Source organism: Crocodylus porosus, unplaced genomic scaffold, assembly GCF_001723895.1.
Source record: "Crocodylus porosus isolate Cpor-Errol unplaced genomic scaffold, CroPor_comp1, whole genome shotgun sequence".
NCBI classification, from domain to species: Eukaryota; Metazoa; Chordata; order Crocodylia; family Crocodylidae; genus Crocodylus; species Crocodylus porosus.
This window is the reverse complement of record NW_017728886.1, coordinates 211,432,935-211,457,797: the sequence shown is the minus strand read 5'-3', so window position 1 is coordinate 211,457,797 and position 24,863 is coordinate 211,432,935. Positions and strand designations below refer to the sequence as shown.

Below are 24,863 nucleotides of genomic sequence, written 5' to 3'. Positions count from 1 at the left end.
CCAAGGACAGATAAATATGTATTGATTTTCTAAGTTTCTAGGGGCCCCGTGGGCTAGTTAGAATGGCCGCCAGCTATTTTCCCCGCCCCTGTTCTACATGGTGCACAATGTGCTGAGCTTGTGTTCAGAGGCTCTTGTTATCCTTTTCATTCCCTACCATAAAATTGGATAACCCTATTCATCTATGTCAGTGGAGCAGTGAATTTACCTGCCTTCTCAAACCAACAGTTGCTGGACCCCAAAAAATAAAAAATGGGGGAAAAACAGACTAGCATTAAGCACTGACTTACTGTCCCCTTCAAAATCATTTCCTAACATCACAGTGAAAGCATGATCTATCACAAACAGGCCATACATAGTAATCATCAATGACAGCACCACCTTATCTTCCTACTCAGACTTAGAGACTTAAAGAATTTATATTTGTCTAAAGTGGCTGGTAAATATCATTATTTGGTGCACAGTAACACTGGCTCATCACCTACATGATGTCATAAAATGTCTGTGAAATAATAGGAAGACTTTGTATCAGAAACCACCTTTCAAAGGCCTGGGAAGGCTGGTTTCCTGCTAATTCTAGCTAGGCATATTTTAAAGTACTCTACTATTGTATGATGTGCCTACAAGCAGGTGCTCCACACAGTTGCCTTTGCTCGAACAGTGCATCTGGCTGGACTTGGGGGCAACAGAGACCACTCTTATACTTGGAATGAATATGTATGTATGGAGCAAGATGTCATGCTCAGGCTAAAATAAGTAAAGACTTGTTTCAAGGACTTTATTTCTAACCCACAGAAAAAAATTTACAATTATAAACAAAAATTCAACTATTTACTGCACATTTTTATATGACCAAAATATGGAAACTTTTACACAAAACTCTTCATGAAAAGCGCCTTTGTTATAAAAAAATTAAGTGGAAAAAATTTCAGCTATCAATATATATATAGTAAAATAACAATAGATATTTCTATCCATGTATTAGTAGGATATTGATATAATTCCAAGGATGAACTATGAAGAAACAGAAAATGATCAGCTAAACAGCAAATTAAATAAAAGTTAGAGTGTTTATTGCTTCTCTTTAAGACAACAAAAACTACAAGTTATAAAAAACAAAAAGCCAGGAGACCTTGCCCTGCTACATTTGTCCTATTGTCAGACACAAAGGCACAATACATAAGGCTCATTATGCCACTGTCTAGTTAATAAATTCAAACTGCCTGCAGTCCCCATGGAAGAGGCATCACAACCTGTCAGTAAAGGACTGCTAGAGAAAACATGCATTTGCTCCGTAAGCAGAGATTTATGGACATTGCAGTGAAATTAGAATATGATATTTGGAAGGATGTGTAGATTTTCATCACGATCTACAAACAGAATCACTTTGAGCCCAAATTATGCATAGGAATTTCTGCACTCCTTACACATGGCTAATGGGTCTATACACCTGACAGGCATGAAAGTTTACAAGATTAGAGAACAGCCTGCAAAGGTTAATAACCTCCAATACTTCAATAACCTGGATTAATAGCATTTGACATCCTAGAATAGTGGTGCTCAAAAGTTTTGGCCCCATGGGCCAGATGAGTAGTATGAAGCCAGTCTCTGGGTTGGACTGGACCCCAGATGCCAGGATTGGGACTCCACATCCTTGGCTGGCCCCCACTGGGATTGGGTCCTGGAACCCTGTATTGCCTCTGCCCAGCCCTATGGGCTGGATAGGGCTCTGGGGCTCTACACCACCTCCACCTGGCTTGGCATGCCAGGATTAAGCCCTGAGTGCCTGATCAGGTACACAAGGACACAGCTTGTGGGGAGCCCTGTGGGCTGAATAACAAAGTGCCAGGGGTCAGATCTGGCTTGCAAGCTAGAGGTTGAACACCCCTGTCCTAGAGTTTCAAAAATGAATTGCCACAGATTTAAAATTTGACTTTACAAATTTAAAATATAGTGATACTAATCTAGGGGTTATTTTCTGTCCTACCCCTTCCACCACCTCCTTCCCCACACCATCTACTTCTATTTGGACAGAGTCTGTTATGCCATTTTGAATGCCCTCAGGAAGCCAAAGCCTACAAGAAAAGAAAAAATATTTGCAAAGGAAAATTACTGGTAAAGCTCTGTGGGTAGCCACATCACGTAAAAGCTACCTTAGAAGTAACAAAGTGACCTTTTCCATAGTGCTGAGCTGAAAAGCAAAGTGTCATGCCATCCATTCAATGAACATCATCAAAATAAAAGACTACATTCCTTTCTACTGCAATGCCACAGGGAAATTTACTTCATTCAAAATCTGTTCAGTACTCCCTTCTCTTTATGCCATTATTTCAGCAAATTCAACAGCATTAAAATGAAACCAGAAACCAAATATAGAGCAGTACACACTAATGGACTATGTGGAAAATCACCAACTCAATACAGAAATGGAGCAACATAAGCATTGTAATAAGATATACATTTATACAAATAACTACATTAAAATGTAATCAATTAAGGCATTTATTCATTAACTTCAATGAACCTGAAACAATTAAACACAAAATTTATTTTAAAATGATAAATATCCTACAAAAAATAAAATCATCTCCTCATGTCAGCTAATACGCTCAGATGTTCTCAAGTGCTTTACTTTTAATTGTTTTCCATAAAAATTGTCTTTGGTATTTCTCAGAACAAATGACAAACTGTGGACAGCATATAAATTTCCAAAGCACTTGACTTAATTACTAAATGCTTGTTAAGGTCCTTAATCAAATTTTATGGGAAAAGTTAATGGCAATCTTGGCATAGTGCCCAATTTGGGCAATATTTTCTAATCTATTTGATGTGAACAAGAATGAAGTCAGTCATTTTTGTCTGCATGCACTCAATGTTATTAGAACTGCCCTAAACATTTTAATTTTTCTAAGCTGTGGCAGACTAGACTTTCTATAAAATGACAGAAAAGCACTGGGAGTAGAAGAACAGTAGGTTACCATATTACATTTTAAGATAAGTTCCAATATTTTTAATCATCTTTTTGGCTTGAATTTGAGCTCTCTCTTTTCTCAGGTCCATATGGCTGTTGCCCAGCCCTGCCTCAGGACAGCATGCCCTGCTAGGAGGCACTGTGCTTTTTGGATGTAACATGTGAAGCCAAACAATTTCTCTGACACTAGCAGTAGACTGACGGGTTTTGCTTGTCCCTTGCCTCTTTGGGCAGCTGGTAGGCAAAAGTGTCTGCTCAGGAGAATGAACTGTAATGGAACCAGGTGGGAGAAATAGCTGGGATTTAAAAAGAAGAAAATCTATCAGGAAACTTTATCAAGTTACCCACGACTTATGGGTGAAAGGAATGCAGTAACGTTGATATTTTTATTTCAGTTACACCTTTCATAGGATGCACCACAAAATTAACTTCAGGCATTCCAAAAGCTGAAAACCTGATTAAAAAGGAAGATTAAGGCTCTGAACTTGCAAAGAAATATTTATGGGAGAAACCTAAATTAAGTCAAGTTTCTCATTCTAATTTCAGCGTATTGTTCTAGGAGGCCACCCTGAAAATTTTTTTTATTTGAAATAAGATTAACATTTCTTGGAGAAAGAGAGTCTAGCTTCTGGAATTAAGGAAAGGCAGCTGGGATTTATGAAATGACTGTTAGGGAGAAGTGACTGATCAAGACAGTGGAAGTCTGCAGATGAGGTTAGATAGGGCACGTGAAATTTCAAGGGAATAAGTTATTTTGGGCAAAATGGAAGGGAAGAATTTGCAATAGAAAACTAGCTTAATATTCACCATAAAGCAGCTATTCTCACATACAATCACACACAATTACATTTCTATTACTGGAATGTACATGTTAAGTTCTGCCACCTAACGATGGACCAGATGTATAGACTTGTGATTAAACTGTTATTATATACAGTACTGCATAAGCAAATCCTGGGAAAACATGTTAAAATAATCTTATGTATCAAGTGTTCTTTCTATAGAATAAAAATCTTAAATTCTAAGCAGCTTATAATGCATTAACACCCAGGGATGTTATAATAATTACAAATTTTAGTCCATGAGCTTGTAAATACATTTTAGACATTTTAAGCCCATAACAGTGAATATGTTTTAAACTGAAATGTCTCAAAACAAGCACAAGTCACCATCTATTTTACTAGCATTTTATACTTTGGCATTCTAGTGCCTGTCTTTAGTTTCAAAGTACAGAAAGAAAAAGAGAATTGACAGTATTTTTTAAAAGACTACAGCATAAAAAGATAGTGGGTTGAATATGCCTTTTTTCTGCTATTAATGTTACAGTGTATTCTGTACTTAGAAAATATTTACATATATGAACAGTCAAAGGGTATAATATATAAGGATTCCCCCACCTCCACTTCCAGATTTTTTTTCCACGTATTATACAATACCTGAAGGAAAGCATGTTTTAGCCATAACTTCATTATGGAGAGACTTGCTTTTTTTTATAATAAGGCAATCTCCCAAAAGGTAAATAAAAAACCAAATGGTCAGTCACAAAGTTATTCTTTTCACTGCATCATATATATAACCCTATGTTCTCTTCAGGAATAAGAAGAAATTTTACTAAGGTCCCATGGCTTGTTTCCATTATAATATACTCTAACAGCATAGGGTAGTTTAACCTCACAGTTGTTTGTAAATGCTTAAAAAGATCATACATCACAGCAATTTCACATTTCACATCTATTTTTGCTCAGGTTGTTTTCACTCCAGCAATGGGACCAGCAGGTCTGCAAGCACTATAGAAACCTCTCACATGCAACGTATATCCCAGGTGTATGCAAGGTGCTTTTCTTCCCCTTCCTTTTCATTCATGAAACAAAGTGGCAAGCTGGCTTTTGGCAGCCGACATCATGGGTGTAAGCAAACATGCTGGAATCATGGAAAACCAGTGTACTGTATGGACAGAATATAATTATGAAGGGAGAACAGAGGGAATATGAGAAGCAAAAGGGAAAAATAACTAGATCTAGTGACAGATTAACTTCTGTCATTAAAAAGCCACAAGCAGTGGGAGAAGAATCAAACTCCATGAGATTACTTTTGAGGCCTTTCTTGGGAACTGCTCCCTCTTGCTGGGAAATATTTAAAGTTGCCCAGGGTATATACTCTCCTAGCCATCCAGATCCTAAGGATATGGAGGGAAGAGAACGGCTAGGTGTAAAGAAAGGCTACTTCTCTACGCTGCCTCTCTGTCTCCCTTGCAATTCGAAAGCAGCACAGCTCTGTCAAGAGGTAGCTGCCACAGCCTGAATTGTCTGCTGTCCCATTGCTGAAGAGGATCTTTGGAAACACTGGGCGTTTATAGAGATACTCCAGGAGTTGTGGAGGAGGGCACTTTAAAGCGGCTCCAAAAGCCACTTTAAAGCACCCGAAGTATCATGTGTATCAGTGTCCACACGCTGAAAAATGACAGCAAGGGTTTTTTAACTAAAGCTCCTCAAACGAGCTTTAGTTAAGCACCAGCCCCCACCAGTAATTACCACGTTCCAATGATTCTATTAATTGAATCTGCTTTGACATACTGCAATTACAGCCCATCAGAGCAGCCTTGCTGCATAGGTATAGGTGCCCATTAGTATTGTGGAATCTTGGAGTGAATATCTACAGCAGATCAGCTCAACTCCTCATCTCTATAATGCAATGGAAGTAGGTCTCAGTTCTTTGCATAAAACTTCCTGCTCTGGAAGTGCCAGTTTTTGTCCTCATTAGACTATGAGTTAAAAAGAAAGCTAATTCTCAGTAAACTAAGAGGGCACTGACAGAAGTGACATTTTGTTGCATGACTGGTGCCTTGAAAGTGCTCTACAGCCATGCCCTAACAGAAGGGCACAGCTGCAGAGCACTTTAGGTGTCCAACTGCATGACAAATAACCTTCATAGAATTAGGATTCAGATGAAGGTGGTCCAATGCAGAGCACCTTCATTAACTTCTGTCAGTCCCTGTGTGTTTGCACCCCAGTGCTGGCTGCAGGATGGGAGAGACAGGAGGAGGGGGAAAAAAACTGGGGGATGAGGTTTGCCCAGCCTGCAATGGAGTCGGGGGTGAGGGGTGGCTCCAATTTACCTCTCCCCTCTAAGCACTAGCTGGACAAACCCCACCCCACAGCTCCCCTCTCCCCTCCCCCCGACCTTCTTCCCCTCGCATCCTGCAGATAGTACCAGAGCTGGGGAGGGCAGGGTGAGGGGAGGGGGAACTAAGAGAATGAGAGGCTGCAGACATATAACTCCTCCTGGATCAACTCCAAAGTGGAGCTCAATTCTGCCCCTCCCCCTTCCCCAACCCAACAGTGAACATCTGATCAGTTGGGATGGACTGCTGTACCTCATGACACTTTTTGTCAAGTGCCATGAGTTACAGGAGGAGCTGCATGTCTGTCAGCGCCCTAAGTCTCTCTCTCCAAAATCTTGTGAATAAAGACCCTATTAAGGGAACAAGATCAATCTTCTCTTCCTTCCTGGATTCTGGCTCAACCTTCTACTCTCACCTACTCCACTCTCACAAATTAGCCACGCAGAGGGAGAGAAAAAAATTTACCATGTGATCATTGCTCGATGTTTCTATTGTTGCTTACCACTTCCTTTATCTATATGTTTTTTCACAGAAAGCCATATTTCTGGGCCTAGAATTCTCCCTAACATACCAGACATGAAATAAAACATAAAGCAATTAAAACAACAACGTGCTAAACAACAGCTATTGGATAGCTGTTACTACTACCTTGGACTGAATTAAAATCTATAACCTATAAATTAAAGAATGCAAGCTTTAAATAAGTTATCTCTTCTGCTTTTGAAGAATCCAAAATAGAATGAACAAGGTATTTAGTACAATGATTGTTGAATTAGAAGCTTGGTCCTTTCATATTTATGGGATAGTGTGTCAAGATGGGCACTTCCAACTTTTCATAATATTAACTAACATAAGGAAACATGTGTCAAAGACACAAAGATATTTTATCAAAGATTTAAAGAAACAATGGATTTCTTCAAAGAAAGAGCCTACTGCTGGTAGAGAAAAAGCCAAACTACAATCAAACCAGTTGGGGATATCTTTTATACTAGCCAGCAAACCTAATTTCCTTTGTTCAGCATCTCCCTATTCCCTCTCTAGTGTTGCTTCATTTAGAAGTAATGAATCTTAATTTCTGTTCTATCTAAAATGTTTCTCATTAAGTTTGCCAGGAGACAAATTTAGCTATGTTTTCCTGTTAAGTCCTTGAGAATAAGCATCTAATCCTGAATATCTTCATCAAGATATCGCAATTAAAGAGAAGTTCAAATATTCCTAACAGATTCATTCTGGATCACAGCCCAAAAATCTATGAAATACCAGGGTTCATTTTTATATAGTTCTGTAAGATTCACAGTTAATTTGTGTATGGAGTGTTGCAATGCATTGTTAGCAAATAATTAAACATAAATCCATTTACCAAATATACAGGAAATCATGTATTCCTTTAAGGTAAATATTTCAGCAATATGTCACTCCATTGCAATGGAAATATTTCCATGGGACTCAGTTTTGTTTTGTTAAAATTACTGAAGTGGGGTGTTTTTTTTCTGAATTAGAGGGACAATGACAACAGTCATAATAAAATCAAGCTTGTTATCAAGGGCACTCTTTTTCTCTCAGTCAATATCTGGAATTTTAATTAACTACAGGTAGGTAGATATAGGTCATAGATCAGCTGTGTCAAAGTAACCATTAGAGAACTTTAGTTCATGGTCTGAAGACATGATGGCAGTCTCAATTATCTGCCCTGAATAAATTCTCAGGAAAAAAAATATTAAACCAAGAACCTACTGATTGAGAAGTTACTTTGTATATAGGTACTAAGAGATAACTCAGGCAGGGGGCAGGACCCGATGATCTTGCCAGACCCCTCCTAGCCCTAATGTCTATGAAACCTATATGAATTGTATTGCATTCATGTGTAAACTCTAGAGACAAAAACATTTCCTTTTTCGTTTCATTCTTTCCTGTATTTAGAAAAACTAAAGGAACAAAAGAATAACTATATTAAAACTACCTAGAAGCATAATGAGCTATCCCTGACTAAAGGATTAATTCAATTTGTCATCATTCTGTGAAAGGCTACTAGTGCCAAAAGAATCGATACAGAAATCTTTTAGCTATAGAAACCATTTGATGTTGCATTGTAGCTGAAACATTTTAAATGATAACGATTATATTCTGTGTAACCAGATGTGCATTATAATGAGGGGAGTTAGTTAAATCATTTGTCATTAAATTCATGGATTATAATTGCTTCTTTAGAGCAACAGACTTAAGTTTACCTTCTAAAAGGAGTAGCATCAAAGAAAATCACAACACAGAAGAAAGCTACTAGTTAGGCTTTCTTTTTCATTTAGTTTGTTTTCCCTCTTCTTCAGCTTTACAAAAGGAAACTAACCTATCTGAAAATAATCCTGGACAAAACTGGCTTAAAAAGAACAGTCCCAAATCACAACTCATGATAAGCAATAAGGAAAGAAAAGTTTTTTCCAAATATGCTTCCATTACTATCAAATGGTGATTACCATCCAAATCAGTGTTGGGGATACAGACAGCAGTTTGCAATTACTTCCCTCACTGTTTGGTCATATCTTCTATGGCTGGTATTACAGGTTACTTTTAAACTGTCTTAAAGACACTTAAAACAGAAGAATTCACTCATTAAAGGGTGCAAGCCTCTAAATATTTTAAAAGTATTCTAACTCAAGTGAGAACTTGATCTTTGAACTGTTTTACCCCGTTCAGTCCTGGGTATTACTCTAGGGAAATGCTGTATTTTCATTCCTGCAGCATCCCAGGATGCACCATTCCCAGCCTTTCCCACTCCTGTGTTCTAGGGCAAACTTTCAGCCCTCCTCAACTCTCCTGGCTCCAAGCCAACATCCCCTCCTACCCCTGGGGAAGGCAACCCCGGCACACTCTGACCCCTCTGGGCACCCAGATGCTGCTTGCCAGTTTGCTGCTTGCTCTAGTACTCCCGTGCAAAGAGCAACATAAATCCTCCTACCTCCCTCCCTCCACAAAGAGAATGAGCCTGACAATGGAAACCAACAGGTGGGTCTTAGCTCTGGCCCAGTGTGAAAATGAGCCCAACAGATATGAGATGGCATTAAACCATTAGTTCCTTAAGAACTACTTCACAGTCAGAGTGGCTAGGATCTGGAACCAACTTCCAAGGGAAGTGGTGCTGGCTCCTACCCTGGGGGTCTTTAAGAGGAGGCTTGATACCTAGCTGGGATCATTTGAGCCCAGTTTTTTCTCCTGCCCAAGCAGGGGGTCGGACTTGAAGATCTACAAGGTCCCTTCCGACGCTACTTCTATGTTTCTGTGAACCTTAATCTGTTACTGCTCTAAAACTGTTCTAACTTTGATGTCATAACATTCCACAGATTTACAATGTTTTAAAGGTAACCTGTAACAGCACCCTTTAAATGAAAAACTAGAACATTACGTAGTCAGGGATATCGCAGGAAAAGGTCTCTACTAGCAGACAAGAGGAGCTGGTGAGGGGTTGGGCAGTTAGGAAAGAGGGAGAAGGAGTGGCCAGTCAAGGAGGAGTCTGCACTTACTGCCTCACATTCAATAGATCTCACAGAGCCGCATTTGAGAATCACTGTCCAAGAACATAAGGGATTTTTCAGGTCCTGAAGTGGGTTTGAGGTTGATCTTTCTTAGGCAATTACTTTAAAACAAAGTTCTGCTTAATTACTTATTATGTTGATTTGGACTTGGCCCTCTGTCATGCACTTAAGTTAATGATAGTCATCATGCCCTAGCTTATGATCCATATGCAAAAAAGAAAAATATCAGGCATTTGCCAAATGTAAGAGGCATATGTGGTAAGATTTTTTCAAATGTTAATGGGCATTTTAAACAGCACAAAAAATCTAAAATGATAAACAATTAAGATACAACCTTCCTGTGTCCTTTTAAATTTAAATTATTCAAAATTAGGAAACAGTTCCTGTAAAGACATTGTGTTCAATATGCAGACATCACTTATAATTGTATTACCATAGTCCAGAGGTGTTCTAGACCAGGACTAGATTATTCAATATATAAACACAGAGCAAAAAAGGTAGTCTGTGGCCCAAAAAATTTACAGTCTAAGTAAAAAGACATGCGATAGTATCTAGATACAGATAGCATCAGAAAATAATGATAAGCAGTATTCTCAACACAAGAATCTACAAGATTTAAACAGAGCCAAGAAGTGAGAACCTACAGAGATAAATGGGTCAAAATGACACCCAGGTCACAGTCCTATGTGACAGACAGGATAATGATTGAGAAAGTGAAAGAATGAAAATTAAGTTCTCTGTTACAACCATAGTGATCGTGAACTAAAACCTGAAAACTGGATGATTACACGCATGGAAGGAATGTCAGAAAGACTGAGCAAGATACTGGATCTTAAGAGATATAACTGCAAGTTGTAGAAATAGAAGTTAAATTTATGTATAATTGAAGCAACAGAGATGAGATGTAGAAGTATAAGAGGAGAGAGGTAGAAGAACCAGTTACGAGGTCAGAGGAAAACCAGGAGAGGGCACAGAATCCAAGAACAACACCAAGGAAGAAAGGCTATGCAGGGATCAAAGGTGATGGACTGAGAAACATGAAGATGAAGCATTAATTCTGAGCACAGGCTATTAAGAGGTCATTAAGGAAAATACCATAAATGGGTTCAGTAGAGCACAAAGGAGAACCCAGATTGGACAGGACAAAATTGGGGAAGAACTCCAAAAAGCTTAAAGATGGAAAAAGGAAGAGAGATTGCACAGTTGGTAGAGAGGCAAATGGGAATTGAAGGTGGATTTAAGACAGGAATAACTAAAGCACATTTTGTTTGTGAAGAGAAAGAACCCAAGGACAGTACGAGGTCGAGAAGAGTTAAAAAAAATCTCAGGGTAAAAGAGACCTAAGGAGATTAGAAGAAATGGAAGTCACTTAACATCAGCTACTATACTGCTAAGGTACACTGCTAGGGTGTAAGCTTTTTATATACTTTCTCTAAACTAGAGGATTAGCACTGAGCTGTCAAACATATAGTAATAAATAGTTTCATAGTTTCTAGGGTCGGAAGGGACCTGAGCAGATCATCTAGTTTGACCCCCTGCCATGGCAGGAAAGAATACTGGGGTCAAATAGAGATCCAGATTTTCCTTTTGCCATGGAAAAACATGGAAAAATGCACCACAACCCACCACCACCCCCTCCCAGCAGCAGGTGGGGGGAAGTTTGCCCACCTGTCCCCTCCGTCCTCCTCTGCCAGGACCCCATGCCACCGCTGCTGACCTTGCCCCCCACCCCCCCCGGGCCCTGCTTCTTGGACGCACCAGAGCACTGCCATGATGGTGGGGATGGAATGGGGAGGCAAGGCCAGCGGCTTTGGCCTCACCTCGTCCCCTCCCCCCCCATCCCCTATGTCCCTGCTGTCATGGCAGCACTCCACACTTTGATAAGTTGTTTCACTAACCAGTGAGAGTGCTCCAAGAACGTTACAGACAGATAGACAGATGAACTAAGCCCTTTATTATATAAGAATATATATAGTGGCATTTAATTTTAATCATAGAAAAAACATGGATTTGGGGTTTTCTAATCAAAGAATTTCATATTTTTTATTAGAGAACTTTGGATTTTTTAACAGAGAAAATCAGGATCCCTGGTAATAAAGATGTTTAAAATCTTTGCTGATTTAATTACTTTCTTCTGATTGTGCAGCATGTTCTCATTTGCATACCATTAGATCAGACTATATTTACAGTGCTGGCAACTACCACCACCTCCCCAACTTGCAAACAGAATTTCAGCACAACATTTTTTTTCTCCTGCAGGTGTCTGAGAAACAGAAATGGCAATGCTAATGGTTAACTATAAGCATAAATGCAATCTTGCTGACTGTGTAAAGAGAAATATAGAGCCATTAACATAGACTATAGGTGCAGATGTTGATGATTTCTCAGCAGTTTCTCAACATTTTTATACAGATAAAGTATTTCTCCTTTGCTGATGTGCTTTTTTGCAATTCTAGGGGAAAACTAAACCACAGCTATCCTAAAATTAATGTTTCCTCATACTACTGATTAGATAAAGATTGATTAGTCTGAGTCAAATAAAAAAGACAGAGACCTATTCTATAGCTGGCTTCAAGCTACCTTCCATGCTTCACCATAAATATGATAATCCTATGACTGATACATCAATCATGAGATGTACTTGAAAAAAACCCCAAGAATTGTAAATTATAAACATTTTATGAATACCTAAATTAGAATTAAGGTAGATCTTATATCCAGGAAAAAATATCTGTTATAACACTTGTGATAATATGGTGAAGCTGATTATAGTTCCATATTTATGACTGAACTTTGCAATTAAAACAGGGAATCACCATCTTTATTTTGTACAAGGAGTAACACACACTTCTTGACAGTTTTAAAATTATACAAAAAAGTCTGTTGAGTCATTCAAGTTGAAATGACTTCATGGAGTTATTTAAGAAATCTATGAGAAATTCTTATCTTGAAAGAAATAAAATGCTGTTAAAGTTTTCTACACCGTTAAAATTCATTGAAATGCACAATCGGTATTTGCAGAATTAAGTGGTAAAAAAGCCAAACTATTATTGATTGTTGCATCTAACTGGTCAAGTTACATAGACATGTTTAGGTCAACAGCTCAGACCATTTTTAAGTGCCAAAGATAAGCAAATATCCAATCTCCACAGAAAATTAGCACATTTTAGTTTTATTAAGTTATAATGGCTCAGTGTTATCTGGAAACTAGATTCATGTCAATAATTTTCACGGATAGATGACTTAGCCACAACTGTGATTGCTTGAAATGGTTCTATATTAACTCATCCCCATGCCCTCTTTAGGTGTAACTATTTCTTTCCTTTAAGCTCCCTACAGTGCTTTATCCTAAGGCTGAGATCATCGAAAGACTGTGAAATGATTTATAAATTCAGGGTCAAGAAGGTATGTGCATGGATCTGAGGAAAGGAAAGGGGCTTATGGACTACATTGTGTTATTTGGCTTAGTTTGTTCTTAATTAGGTGGTTCTATATGCATAGTTTCTACTGCCTTCAGAGTTCAAAGTTACTTTGAGGCTTTCAGTCCAAATCACCATATTTCCAGGAAATATTTATTTTCAGTTTTATGTTTTTCTTTGAGAATAATGATCCAAAAGTCAATGGGTTTTACTGCTGTAGTTCTTTTATTAGATTCTCTTAGCCAAGCTCCAATACAAACTAGTAATTGACAGAACTAGCAAACATTGCTTTATATTAATCTACTGCACAGTAATTGCCACACTTGTAAATGCTGATGCTTTACTGAACATTACATTAGTCTAATGTGCAGTAAAGCACACATGTAGACACTCCCACTGAGTAGAGCTCTCAGAGTCATGAGCTTCACTTAAAAAGTCACATTCTAGTCTGTTTCTGATTACAAAGACAACGGCTCCCCCTCTTTTTACAGGAACGTAACACCACCAAGACAATTCCAAAAGTGTTTTTTTTCAAGGAAAAATATTAGAAAAGAATTTAACATATTTTAAAATTCAAGTTAGCAATGAGAAATAAGAAGAGTCAAGTCCAGTTAGCTCACTACAAACCACAAATGAATGTTCTATTATCTACCATAATTTGAAAAGCTCCAGATTAGTAGAGAGGCTATGCAGCAAACATAGGCTGGCTTATTACCTACCTGAGTTTCTGGTTATACTGCTTGACTTTTTCTAGTGAGGCTGCATTGATCTGGGCTTGAAATTCTTCTACTGATACATTGTCCCTGTAATAATATCCTTCCATGCTCTCCAGTGCTGTGAGAAGGGGAAAAATATCAGGATGAAACATTTAATCTTTTTCATTGTATATAATTAAACATCCACAGAACACTGCAGTATTTCTTTGGCTACAATCCCTATGTGGTTTGCAAAGCTGCTTTTATAAGCCATCATTTTTTTTTTTTTTTTTTACAGATCACTGTTTAAAATTTCATTTAAAAATTGTATTTCTTGTCCTCTAGATCAGTGGTCCCCAAAGTGGGGTGTGTGCACCCCATGGGGTGCACAAGATTATCCATTGGGGTGCGGGAAGACAATATTAGAACTTCTATTTATATTTATATAAATATATATATATATTGGGGGTGCATGCTCAAAATTTTTTTAATGATAGGCGTGCGCAAATATAAATATACATATACTGGGGATGCGTGCCCAAAATTTTTTTACTGATACGGGTGCACAATCAAAAAAGTTTGGAGACCACTGCTCTAGATAAACTATAAACCAGTTCTGTTATTCCAATTAAAACATGTTTGCCCTGTGATCATATAAACATAGGCAATAATTCAAACTGGTATTTAGTCCTGGAATGTTCCTGGATATATTCAGTTATTGAATACTGGAAATTAAGGATTCAAAAACCAATTATTCCCATAAAAAGGACAGCTGAAAACTCTCTTTTTATTAGGCTTGATTCTGAGAGATATGGAGCATGTACCTGTCAAGATTAGGTCCCAGTGAAAAACTTTCCTTGAAAATGCTTACAAACCAGATATGCTTTGGTGCTGGGAAAACTTTGTTTTGGTTTTCTGTACTGTATTCTTGTAGCACCATATTTACTCAAATATAAGACGAGGTTTTCCCCCCCAATCAGCATGTGAGAAAAAACTCCTTGTCTTAGATTTATAAGGAAACCTCACTAAATACATCATCTATAATTGAACTGTTGCCAAAAGCAGCATGTGCTCAAAACCAGAAACCAACTATTAAAGTTAACTAAAGCAGCCAACACTGAGCACAACTAAAACACACAATGCTGAGAACCATTTTCAGTTTTGTTTTTCAATAGCCCTAAAAAAGCAGGAAAATATTCCCTCCACAGAAAGCTAGCATTGGGTCTAGAAGTTCTACAATACCACACCCACACCAGAAGGACCACAGCAATTCCGATACCCTCCCACTAAATTGCTACATTTGATATGTTGTTGGAAAGCTACCACAAAAGAAAGACTTTATTTTAAATAGGTCAGTATAGCCCATCTGAATTATATAGCAGTTCCCATTGCACTCAGTACCCCTTAATGTCAACTCTTTTCAAGTCATGGTGAGCCACTACATTGTATATATTTCAATTTCCTCTTCACTCCCACAGGTCAGCTGACATTTCTTTCCCATTTCCAATGAGTCCTCTTTTGTTAAGTAGCCTTAAAAGCCTGGAAAACATCACCAAATAGGGTCCCAAATAGTTTACCCAGAATCCTTCTGTTCCTACTTTCTCAGCGTGTCACATATGATTAGTGTGGGCCCATCCTCCATGAGATGGAGCCAGACCAGGTTGTCCTGCACCTCATCTACGTATACACTTTTGGAGGATACCAGGACTCATGACAAGAACACCTGGTTCCAGGCACTAGTAAGGGGTTAATTAGGACATGAATCCTTTTGGGGAGGAGGTATTTGTAGTACACACACACTGAGAAGTGTTGAGACGTGGGATAACCACTGGCTTGAAACACTGCTGTCTCTACTGGGGCCTAGCCCAATGAACTCTATAATTAATGACAAGCCTTTTGGCTTTAGACTGATGTCATGCAAGGGAATCCAAGGGAAGGCCCAGTCAGGCAAAACAGGAAGATCCAGAGAGTGAGGAAAAGAAAGCCAAACTTGAAATTGAGAGAAGAAAGGAGGTACCTGAAATCCTACCTCCTCCCCACCCCCAAATTTAACTACACAATGCTTAAAATTGCTTCTGTGAATGTGAGAAGTTTGTTAAGGAAAAAGAAATGGGACCAGGTAATACAGACTCATCAAGGAACACATCTGTGGGGGGGCCAGCAGGGGAGATCATGCTTAGGGGCAATCAGCATGGGTTCATCAAAGGCAGGTCCTGCCTGACCAACCTAATTGCCTTTTATGACCAAGTAACTAAATCCTTGCATGATGGTGTCATCTTGGATGTAGTCTTTCTAGACTTTAAGAAGGCCTTTGACACTGTCTCTCAGTCCATCCTCATCAATAAATTAAGCGACTGGGGCATTGATGCCTACACAGTCGGATGTGTAAAAAATTGGCTAATGGGGCACACCCAGAGAGTAGTGGTGGATGGGCTGTACTCAACCTGGTGAGATAGGAGCAGTGGGGTAGTCCAGGGCTCAGTCTTTGGGCCCGTACTGTTTAACATATTTATCAGCGACTTGGACGAGGGGGTGGAAAGCACGCTCTCCAAGTTTGCTGATGACACTAAGATGTGGGGCGAGGTGGGCACACTTGAAGGGAGAGAGAAGCTGCAAATAGATTTAGACAGACTACAAAAGTGGGCAGATGAGAATAGGATGGCGTTCAACATAGATAAATGCAGGGTGCTGCACCTTAGAAGAAGGAATCCACAGCATACATACAAGCTGGGAAGTTCCCCTCTTGAAAGCGCAGAGGTAAAATGCAATCTTGGAGTCATTACTGACTCCAAGATGAACATGAGCCGCCAACGCCAGACCACAGCCAGCAAAGCCAGCCATACCTTGCGATGCATCCAAAGATGCATTTCAATCCGGTCCAGAGAGGTGATACTCCCCCTCTATGTGACATTGGTCAGGCTGCAGTTGGAGTACTGTGTCCAGTACTGAGCACCACACTATGAGACTCTGGAACAGATAGAAGCAGACATGATCTGCCTGCAGGAGTGTGGTCTTTCTAGTAACACCAGCAGCTCTTTGTTCTCCAAATGCTGGCTGCACAGGGCAGCCCCATGGTCAGGGCAGATAACACTAGGGCTGCTGGGGTCACAATTCTGCTGAAAGGAGACACAGTGCACCCCATGCAGCACAGAGAAATAGTGGCAGGGAGGCTGCTGCAAGGCACCATGGAAACAAATGGGACAGAGTTTGAAGTCCTGTATGGGTACACACCAACCAAAGCAAAGGCAAGGTATGATTTCCTAGAAAACAACAATGCCAAGCAGCTGGCTGGTAACCATCACAGGGAATTTCTCTGCGTCATCAGCGAGGAAGTTAGAGTCAGCAGAGCCCAGAGGGCAGACACAGACAGATCCTCCAGGCTACTGAAACAACTGATCAAAGACCACAGCCTAGTAGACTCCAGGAAAGAAGCCCAAGGCCCCAGTGGAAATTTCATCTAAGTGGACGAAGTATTGCAAACCAAAACTCGGATAGATTTTTTCCTCCTCCCCTAGCGGTGGAAGGTAAAGGGAGCCCGCTCCATGCCTGTCTGTTTCTCAGGCCACTGCCTCCTCACAATCCAGGCAGAAATAGGAGGTCAGCTAGAAAAGGGCAAGGGAGTATGGAAGCTAAACACCTGGCTGTTGGAAGCCAAAAAGACCCAGCAAAGTTACAGAGAGCACTATGCAGGCTGGAGGACCCTCAAGAGCTTGTACCTGAATCAGACAGAGTGGTGGGCCAGTGTCAAAAACTGAACCAAGGTTCTTCCAGAAGGCCGGCAAGTGATGAGCTTTCTCCCACAGGAGGCAACATGAACACCTGACCCGTAAGTTACAGGACCTGCACACGCAGGCAGCAGCAGGCTGGGATGTGAAGAAAGACATGCGGGAGGTAAAGGTCCAGATTGGGGCCTTATACAAGGAGGAGGCCAGGAAAAATATCTTCCAGGCCAGGGCACCCTGGGTGGCAGAGGGGGAGGAGCGGTCTGCTTACTTCTCCAGACTAAAGAAGAGCAAAGATGTACCTGAGAGAGAGCAGGAGCAGAGCACCAGTCGAAGGAAGGCATGCTGGAAAAGGTGACCACTTTCTACCGAGAATTCTACACTGCACGATGGGAGGACCATGCAGCAGGGACTCACCCAGGCCCTCAGAGAAGCTGAGCAGCAGCAGCTAGAGGACAAGTGGACACTGGAGGAGCGGACACTTAAGGAGCTCAAGCAGACCCTCTGGAGGCTCAACAATGGTAGGGCTCCTGGATTGGATGGCCTGCCCAAGGAGTTTTGGTAGGCCCCAACCTGTTGGAGCTCTTTCAAGAGTGACTGTAGGAGGGCCATTTAGGGGCTGGGATGGACCTGGGCCTCATGACTCTAATGCACACGAAGGGTCTGAGGGAAGAGTTAAGGAATTGGAGGTCCACCGCCCTCCTGAACTTTGACTGTAAGCTGCTGGCCAAAGTCTTGGCCAAGAGATTTAAATCTGTCCTTGGTTCCATCATTAATGAAGACCAGTTGTTTGTAGTACCAGGATGCCAGATCCATGGAGGCCTGCTGCAACTGAGGAATGTGTTCCGGTTGGAACAGGCCAGAAGACAGAAGTGGGCGATGCTGAACCTGGACCTGGAGAAGGCCTACAACAGAGTGGCACACCGGTTTCTCTTCAAGATGCTGAAGTGAATGGGTCCTTCACCACCTGGATAAGGACACTGTACACAGATGTTAGCAGTGAGGTGCTGGTCAATGGGTTTTTCAGCGTGCAGATCATGATAGAGTCAGGGGTCCACCAGGGCTGCCCGCTCTCCCTAATCCTTTTTATCTGTGCCACTGAACCTCTGGCCCAGCACATCAGGCAGGACCCCGGGACGCACGGAATCCTGATTCCCAGAGGAAGCAAGGAAGAGACCAAGGTCCTGGCCTACATGGATCACATGAACATCCTGTGCCAGAATAAGTGTGCTGTAGAGAGAGCCCTGTGGCACACATGGATCTTTGAGGTGGCAGCAGGGGCAAAGCTCAATGTGAGCAAGAGCACCTGCCTGACCATGGGTGAGCTCAGGAACCCAGAGTCCCTGGGAGTCTTGGTCCCCCTTGAGGAGGTCAAGATCCTTGGGGTGGAGTTTGACCCCGAACTGAGTGGAAGAAGCACCTGGGAGAAGAAGGAGTCCAAAGTGAAGAAGAGACTGGGTCTGTGGCATGCACACCGCCACTCCATGGCGGGGCGCGTGGCACTCAGGAAGGCAGTGTTGCTACCAGTACTTCTGTACACTGCACTGGTCTTTCCCCCACAAAAGTGTGTCACCCACAGAATCCAGAGAGCCATGTGCATCTTCTTCTGGGGATCCAGAATGGAGAAGGGGGCAAGAAAGGCCATATACAAGAAGAAACATCAAGAAGGGGTGAGGTCAGGGGAATGCCAGACATCCACCTGTTTCTGTGGGCATGGTACATGAGCCAGATCTGCAAGCTGGTGACCAGGCTAGCAAGCAAAACAACCTGTCTTTTCAAGTATTTTACAGATCACCTCCTGAGACTGTGGGAGGTGCACGCACCAGCCAAAAGGAGACCGTGCACCATGGAGCACCCCTGGTTCTACAGTGTGCTGAAGGAGTTCTGGAGAGAGTATGGGCTACAGAAGGAAAGCCCAGAGATCATGTCCAACCACAGGAAGATACAGAAAGCAGTCAGAGGTAGAGACAGGCTATTGACCGTGGAGCTGCTCCCTGATGGTGACTGCCAGGCCGTCTGGGACCAGATCTTCCACAAAAACCTAAGAAAAGACCACAGAGACTTGAACTGGGGCATAGCTCACTGCGTACTCCCACTGTAGGTGTGGAGGCACAGAGCAAGACGAGAGTCTAGACCCAACTGCCCCAGGGTAAGCTGCCAAGGCAAGAATGAAACCATCAGCCACCTCCTTTGGCTGTGCCCCTATGCCAAGGGAATGTGGAAAAAGGTACGCCAGCTCTCTGAGGAAGTGACAGGAGTCAGGCTGATGACCAGGGAGGCAGCACTGTGAAGACACCTAACTAAACATCAGGGGTCCCAGACAACCCACTTTGACCAGTTCGTGTCCTGCATCAGGAGCACCCTGTGGCAATGCAGGAACTTCTTGATGTTCCTTAGTAGTACCTCACACTAAGCTCAAGCAAACAGATGGTGTTAAAATATTTCTGAGAGAACTCCAGTCCTACTACTGGAAAGCAGTGGGAGAGGATGGAAGTCAACTCCACCTGGAAAAGGGACACATGGCACAGGCTGTTCGAAGTCCCTCTGGAAAGGGAAGTGGACAGGGAGAACGAAGGGGACAATAACACAACTGGACCTGGAGACAGTGAGGAGGATGACAACATGATCAGCAGCAGTGGAAGGGACAGTGACATCGACAGCAATAAGGACACTGAATGAACTGAGAAGGGAAACCCCATATCGGGGCCTGAACTAAGGGACTGTGTTTGGGTTAGAGAAGGGCAGAGGGTGGGTGCACATGGGTGCAGGGGAGCAGGTGCAGTTATTGTAGCGGGTGTGCAAGTTTCTTAAGGTGGTTTTAAAAAAAGGTGCAATGGAAATCTCTGATAGAGGATGTACATATATAACCAATTTTATGTTTTTTTAATTAAAAAAAAAATCTTGTGAGCTAAGATCAAGTGTAGTCACTGCACTGGTCTGATACCCAAGCTGAAAACGCAATTAAAATGGCACTTTGTAGAAGAGAGTGCACTCCTATCTAATTGCTGCCAGGAGACCCTATGAGAGTCTCATAGTTAGCTTCCCACTGGCCAGCTTCCAGTAGGAGGATCTCAGCTACACACCAACTTTATGGAAATGAGGGACTCCTCTCTAGCTTGCTCCTGCAGCCATATGGTCGAGAGCAAGCAAAATTTGGTGGCATCCAAACCCCAACCCTCTGGGCTTGGGGCTGCATGTATGATGCCTGCCAAAGATTTTGGAAGTATTTGATGCCCCAGGCTGGGGTGGAAGATACTTTCCAGTAGAAGGGCCACATATGGCTCCTGAATTATTCTAATGGATTCTGATTTTATCTGGCTAATTTGACCTGGAACATAAAAATAATTCCAAAAAAAAAAGTTTGTACTATATGCAACTATATACAAGTAAGTATAGACTTGCTTCTTAAAGTTGCAAGTATTTATGGAGTACCTGTTCTAAAACTTGCATCAGTTATTGATAAGCCACATCCATGGATACCTGTAGTAATTTCCCTGTCTGTAAGTTACCTAAGGTATGTATATTTCTAGGTCAGTGTTTTCAAATTTCCCTCTCACTTCTATGTCCCCAGGGAGAGCAGAGTGTGATAGTAAGGAAGATAGATCGGGGGGGGGGAGGCGCAAGAAAGGAGGCACCTGACCCCCAGATTTACTTTCCCTGCTGTAGCAGTGGGAGAGGGACAAATTCAAGTCAAACCTCCAGTAATTGGATTCTATACTTGGGAAATTATAACAGATTTATAAATTTTTCATATATAGAATTTGATAATTGGGAGGTCATCTTATAATCAAGGTTGTCTTATATTTGAGTAAATACAGTAAAAGGATAAATGGTATACTGGGTATATTGCTACAGCACAAACTAGATTTACATTTAAGTTAAATGAAAAAAGTATAAACAATGAATATAAATGATGAGTACATGGACGTGGTTCTTAACTCATTTACTTTTTCTCATTTTCCCCACACCCACACATACCTCACCTCATTTAATTTAGAAAATATATTTAATCAGTTTTTCATAACCAACTCCTGTTCATTTTTAAAGATTTTTTGCAGGTCAAGCAAGACCTTAAGACAAAAGACAAAAAGCAAGATCTTAAGACAGATAATGCAAACAATGGACTCTAATGAAATATATTTGTTTGGAAGGAGCACTAAAGATTTTACAGTTAGGAACACTGCTACTTGAATAATAATCCATACAAATTTTAAGAGTTTATCACTCCATGGAATAATCAGAAAATACATGCAATAAGCAGAATTCTGATGGGTATAGCTTGCAGGTTCACAGGCCCAATTGTACACAGAATGCTAATTCTGCTGGAAGCTCTTAATACAACCAGTCAATAAATTATTCATTTGAGGTTGAAGAATATGTAAATCACAATTCCTCTGAGTACTTTCAAAGTTAACAAATTTTGCTTCTTATTAGAAGACATTAAATACTAAAGATCAATTGCTTCCTCAAATCCTGCTGAGGACCATCAAGGAGGGCCGATATTTTTGTACTCAATGGACTCTACAGGTTTAAAATGTTCCACCTTAGTGGATATTGTTGCTGAATCTGGGCCTAAGTGCTATTTTGCTCCCCCTTCAGAAAAGAGTATAATAGAGTGGAGATGTATTTCTGTTCTATATATTTTTAACACCCAACTGAAAACCTCCAGAACTTAAGTATAAACTTTTTTAAAAAGCCAAAAACAAGAGGGCTTTTTAACATCAAATTTAAATTCTAAAGTACTTAAGTAAAAAAAAGTATTCATTCAATGGATATAAATTCACCAACGAGACTGAATAAGAGAACCATCCCCAAACGTAGAGTCTCTTACAAGCCTAAAATTAATGCCTTGATCCTATAAAGTATTACCATTATCTCTTTTTTGAAGTCTATATTTTAGGCACATGATTCTGAAATGTCTGGTTTTACAAGCAGAGAGAAACATATGACAGCCCTAATGAAGATTCTGAAACTAATGAGGATTTTAAACTAAGGAGCGGACTCAATTAATCAAGTCTGCTGGAGTGTGCTAATTAGCCTCAACATCTTGTCTGTTTCAGTGTTCCCCTGCTTCAAAATGGTCATGGGGTGCTTTAGCTAAAGCTTGTTCGACCAGCTTTAGTTAAAGTACCCCCACCACCATTTTGAAGCATGGGATGCTGAATACATGTGGGCACTTTAATTACAGCAGCTTTCACCCCAGACCACATGTAAAGATGCCCTAAAACTTCTCTCAGACACTAATCCTACAAAACCTAGCTACTTAACTACTCTGTGGAAAACGCAACCAGTACCATTCACCCAGAGATGAGGTGGCATGTCTAACTATCTAGGTACAGGCCCAATAGATAAGACAGACAGTTCCTGAAGGATGATGAAAACCATTTTATACAAGAGAAAAAAATCAATATATTCAAGATCCTATTGGAACCAAATGATTTCCTATTCTCCTTTGTGCATTTTTTCCATAATCTCATCTGCTGAAATGTTCCTGCTGTTGTTGAGTCTTCTCATTTTCACCCTGTGAGTGGAATTTAGATCTATAAATAGTTCAAGCAAATTCACCCAACTATTTCTTTCAGACTTTATATAAAAATGAGCTATCTTTTAAAAGACAAATGTGTTTTTGCAGCATATCCAAATTTGTTATTTGCCTTTACATATTTTTGTATCCTATTTAATTAATATTAGATCAAAAGTTCCCTGGAATTCTTCCTTTCTTTTACATACCTGATTTGAACCTATTTGGTGTGGGTATTAAATGCCCCCTGCAAGGTAGTGAGAGCTCTCAACCCCCTGAATTCTAAGGAGGCTGAAGGCAATCAGCACCTTGTAGGAGGTATTCTTCACTTTGGTGAATCAAACCCCATGTTCCTGATAACTATAATGACACCTCTGCTAACTGTAGGCTGTATGCAATTTATGAGTGCATAAGCATCATTGCATTCATTTCAATAATAACTACAGATGCTAGAAAATATATTTCATTCTCAATAAATGAATAAATGTTAAAAGAAAAGAATACTTACTTGAATATCACTTCAATCCTCTATATGATTTTTAATGTCATTTTCATTTTCAGGACAAATAATTGTCCACTAATATCCACTAATAATGTCCACTAATATTGTGAATTTACAAAAGAAAAGATAACCCTCTCTGGTCTCTGTATTAATAAGACTGGCTTAAGTTTTCAAGTGTAGCTCTGGAAATTTAGTATTTATATAAATGTCTACATTTCTTAAAATTAAAATTCACATTAGATTTAAAGCCCTAATCAAACAAATCATTTTAAATAAGGTTCTATTTCTGACTCGTGCTTAAAATTATGCATGCAACTAAATACTTTACTAAAGTAGAGCCTAAATAACACTGCAGATTTTCTTGACACTTTTTTTTAAGAGGTTAAAATAAAATTACCTTGTGAAAAAAGTACTGGGTGTATTTTAAATCCTCCTCCATTTTTTAACCGTTGAGGAAGTTGCTCAAAATGGTAATTATCAAGATAGAAGTAAACCTTCAAGGCTTGCCGGCTTCCTTCCGCTTGATATGTGATTGGAACATCTAAGAAAATATTTAATGTTACAATGTTATTAAAAAGCCAACAACTATTTTCTTCCAAAACAGCTGTTACATGCAAACTCATAAAGTCAGGTTCACCATCCTGATTCCATCTCTTTTGCAAAGAAACATTGCTACAAAGTAGATAAAAATACCTTTGGTTCACTAAAAACTAGCTCTACACAGCTATTACTTCACAATGCTGTGAAGGGGATATGCCAGGGGCAGGAATGAATGGCATAAAATGCGAAGTAGACACGGTTCTTTGGGTAAATGTAATATCTTTCATTAGATCAACTAAATAGTTGGGGAAATTGTTCTTTACAAGCTTTCAGGTACAAACACCCTTCTTCAAGCAGAGGGAGAGGGGTGTTTTTACCCCTAAGTTTGCAAAGAACAAGTTTTCCAACTATTTAGTTGATTGAATAAAAAGATACTATATTTACCCAAAGAACCTTATCTGCCTATGTTACAACCAACACTGATGAAATGCAAAATGCACTTCTAATCTCCATCTGGTACATCAGAACTTGTGTGACCATTACAATTACACTGGTTGCCCCTTTGGCTTCTAGCTAGCCCATGATTCCAGAGCAACGAAAACAGATTATGAAGCCACTTATTATACCTTTTTCAGCTACACTGAGATTAAACTGTGCATAGCTTGGAATGCATTGCATTGCATTAGCTCTGTTAATCAAAACAAGAAATGCTCACATTATAATTCTAAATGGAATATGCATGAGGAGTATATACCTACAAAACCATCAGCCTAATAACTGTGTCAAATTAGAGGCTCAGCTGAGACAACAGAACTGTTATTATACTGTGTGTGTGTGTGTGTGTG

At 40.3% G+C, this 24,863-nt stretch overlaps 1 protein-coding gene across 1 annotated transcript in view; it reads right to left on the bottom strand.

Moving 5' to 3' along the window:
- PREX2 (phosphatidylinositol-3,4,5-trisphosphate dependent Rac exchange factor 2) overlaps positions 1 to 24,863 on the bottom strand; it is a 296,072-nt gene that overhangs the window by 45,956 nt on the left and 225,253 nt on the right. Inside the window, exons 34-35 of the mRNA XM_019548936.1 lie at positions 23,876 to 24,019; positions 13,758 to 13,872 (exon numbers count right to left, since the gene is read on the bottom strand). Coding sequence (XP_019404481.1) covers positions 13,758 to 13,872; positions 23,876 to 24,019 — 259 coding nt within the window. The remainder of the gene's footprint in view (positions 1 to 13,757; positions 13,873 to 23,875; positions 24,020 to 24,863) is intronic.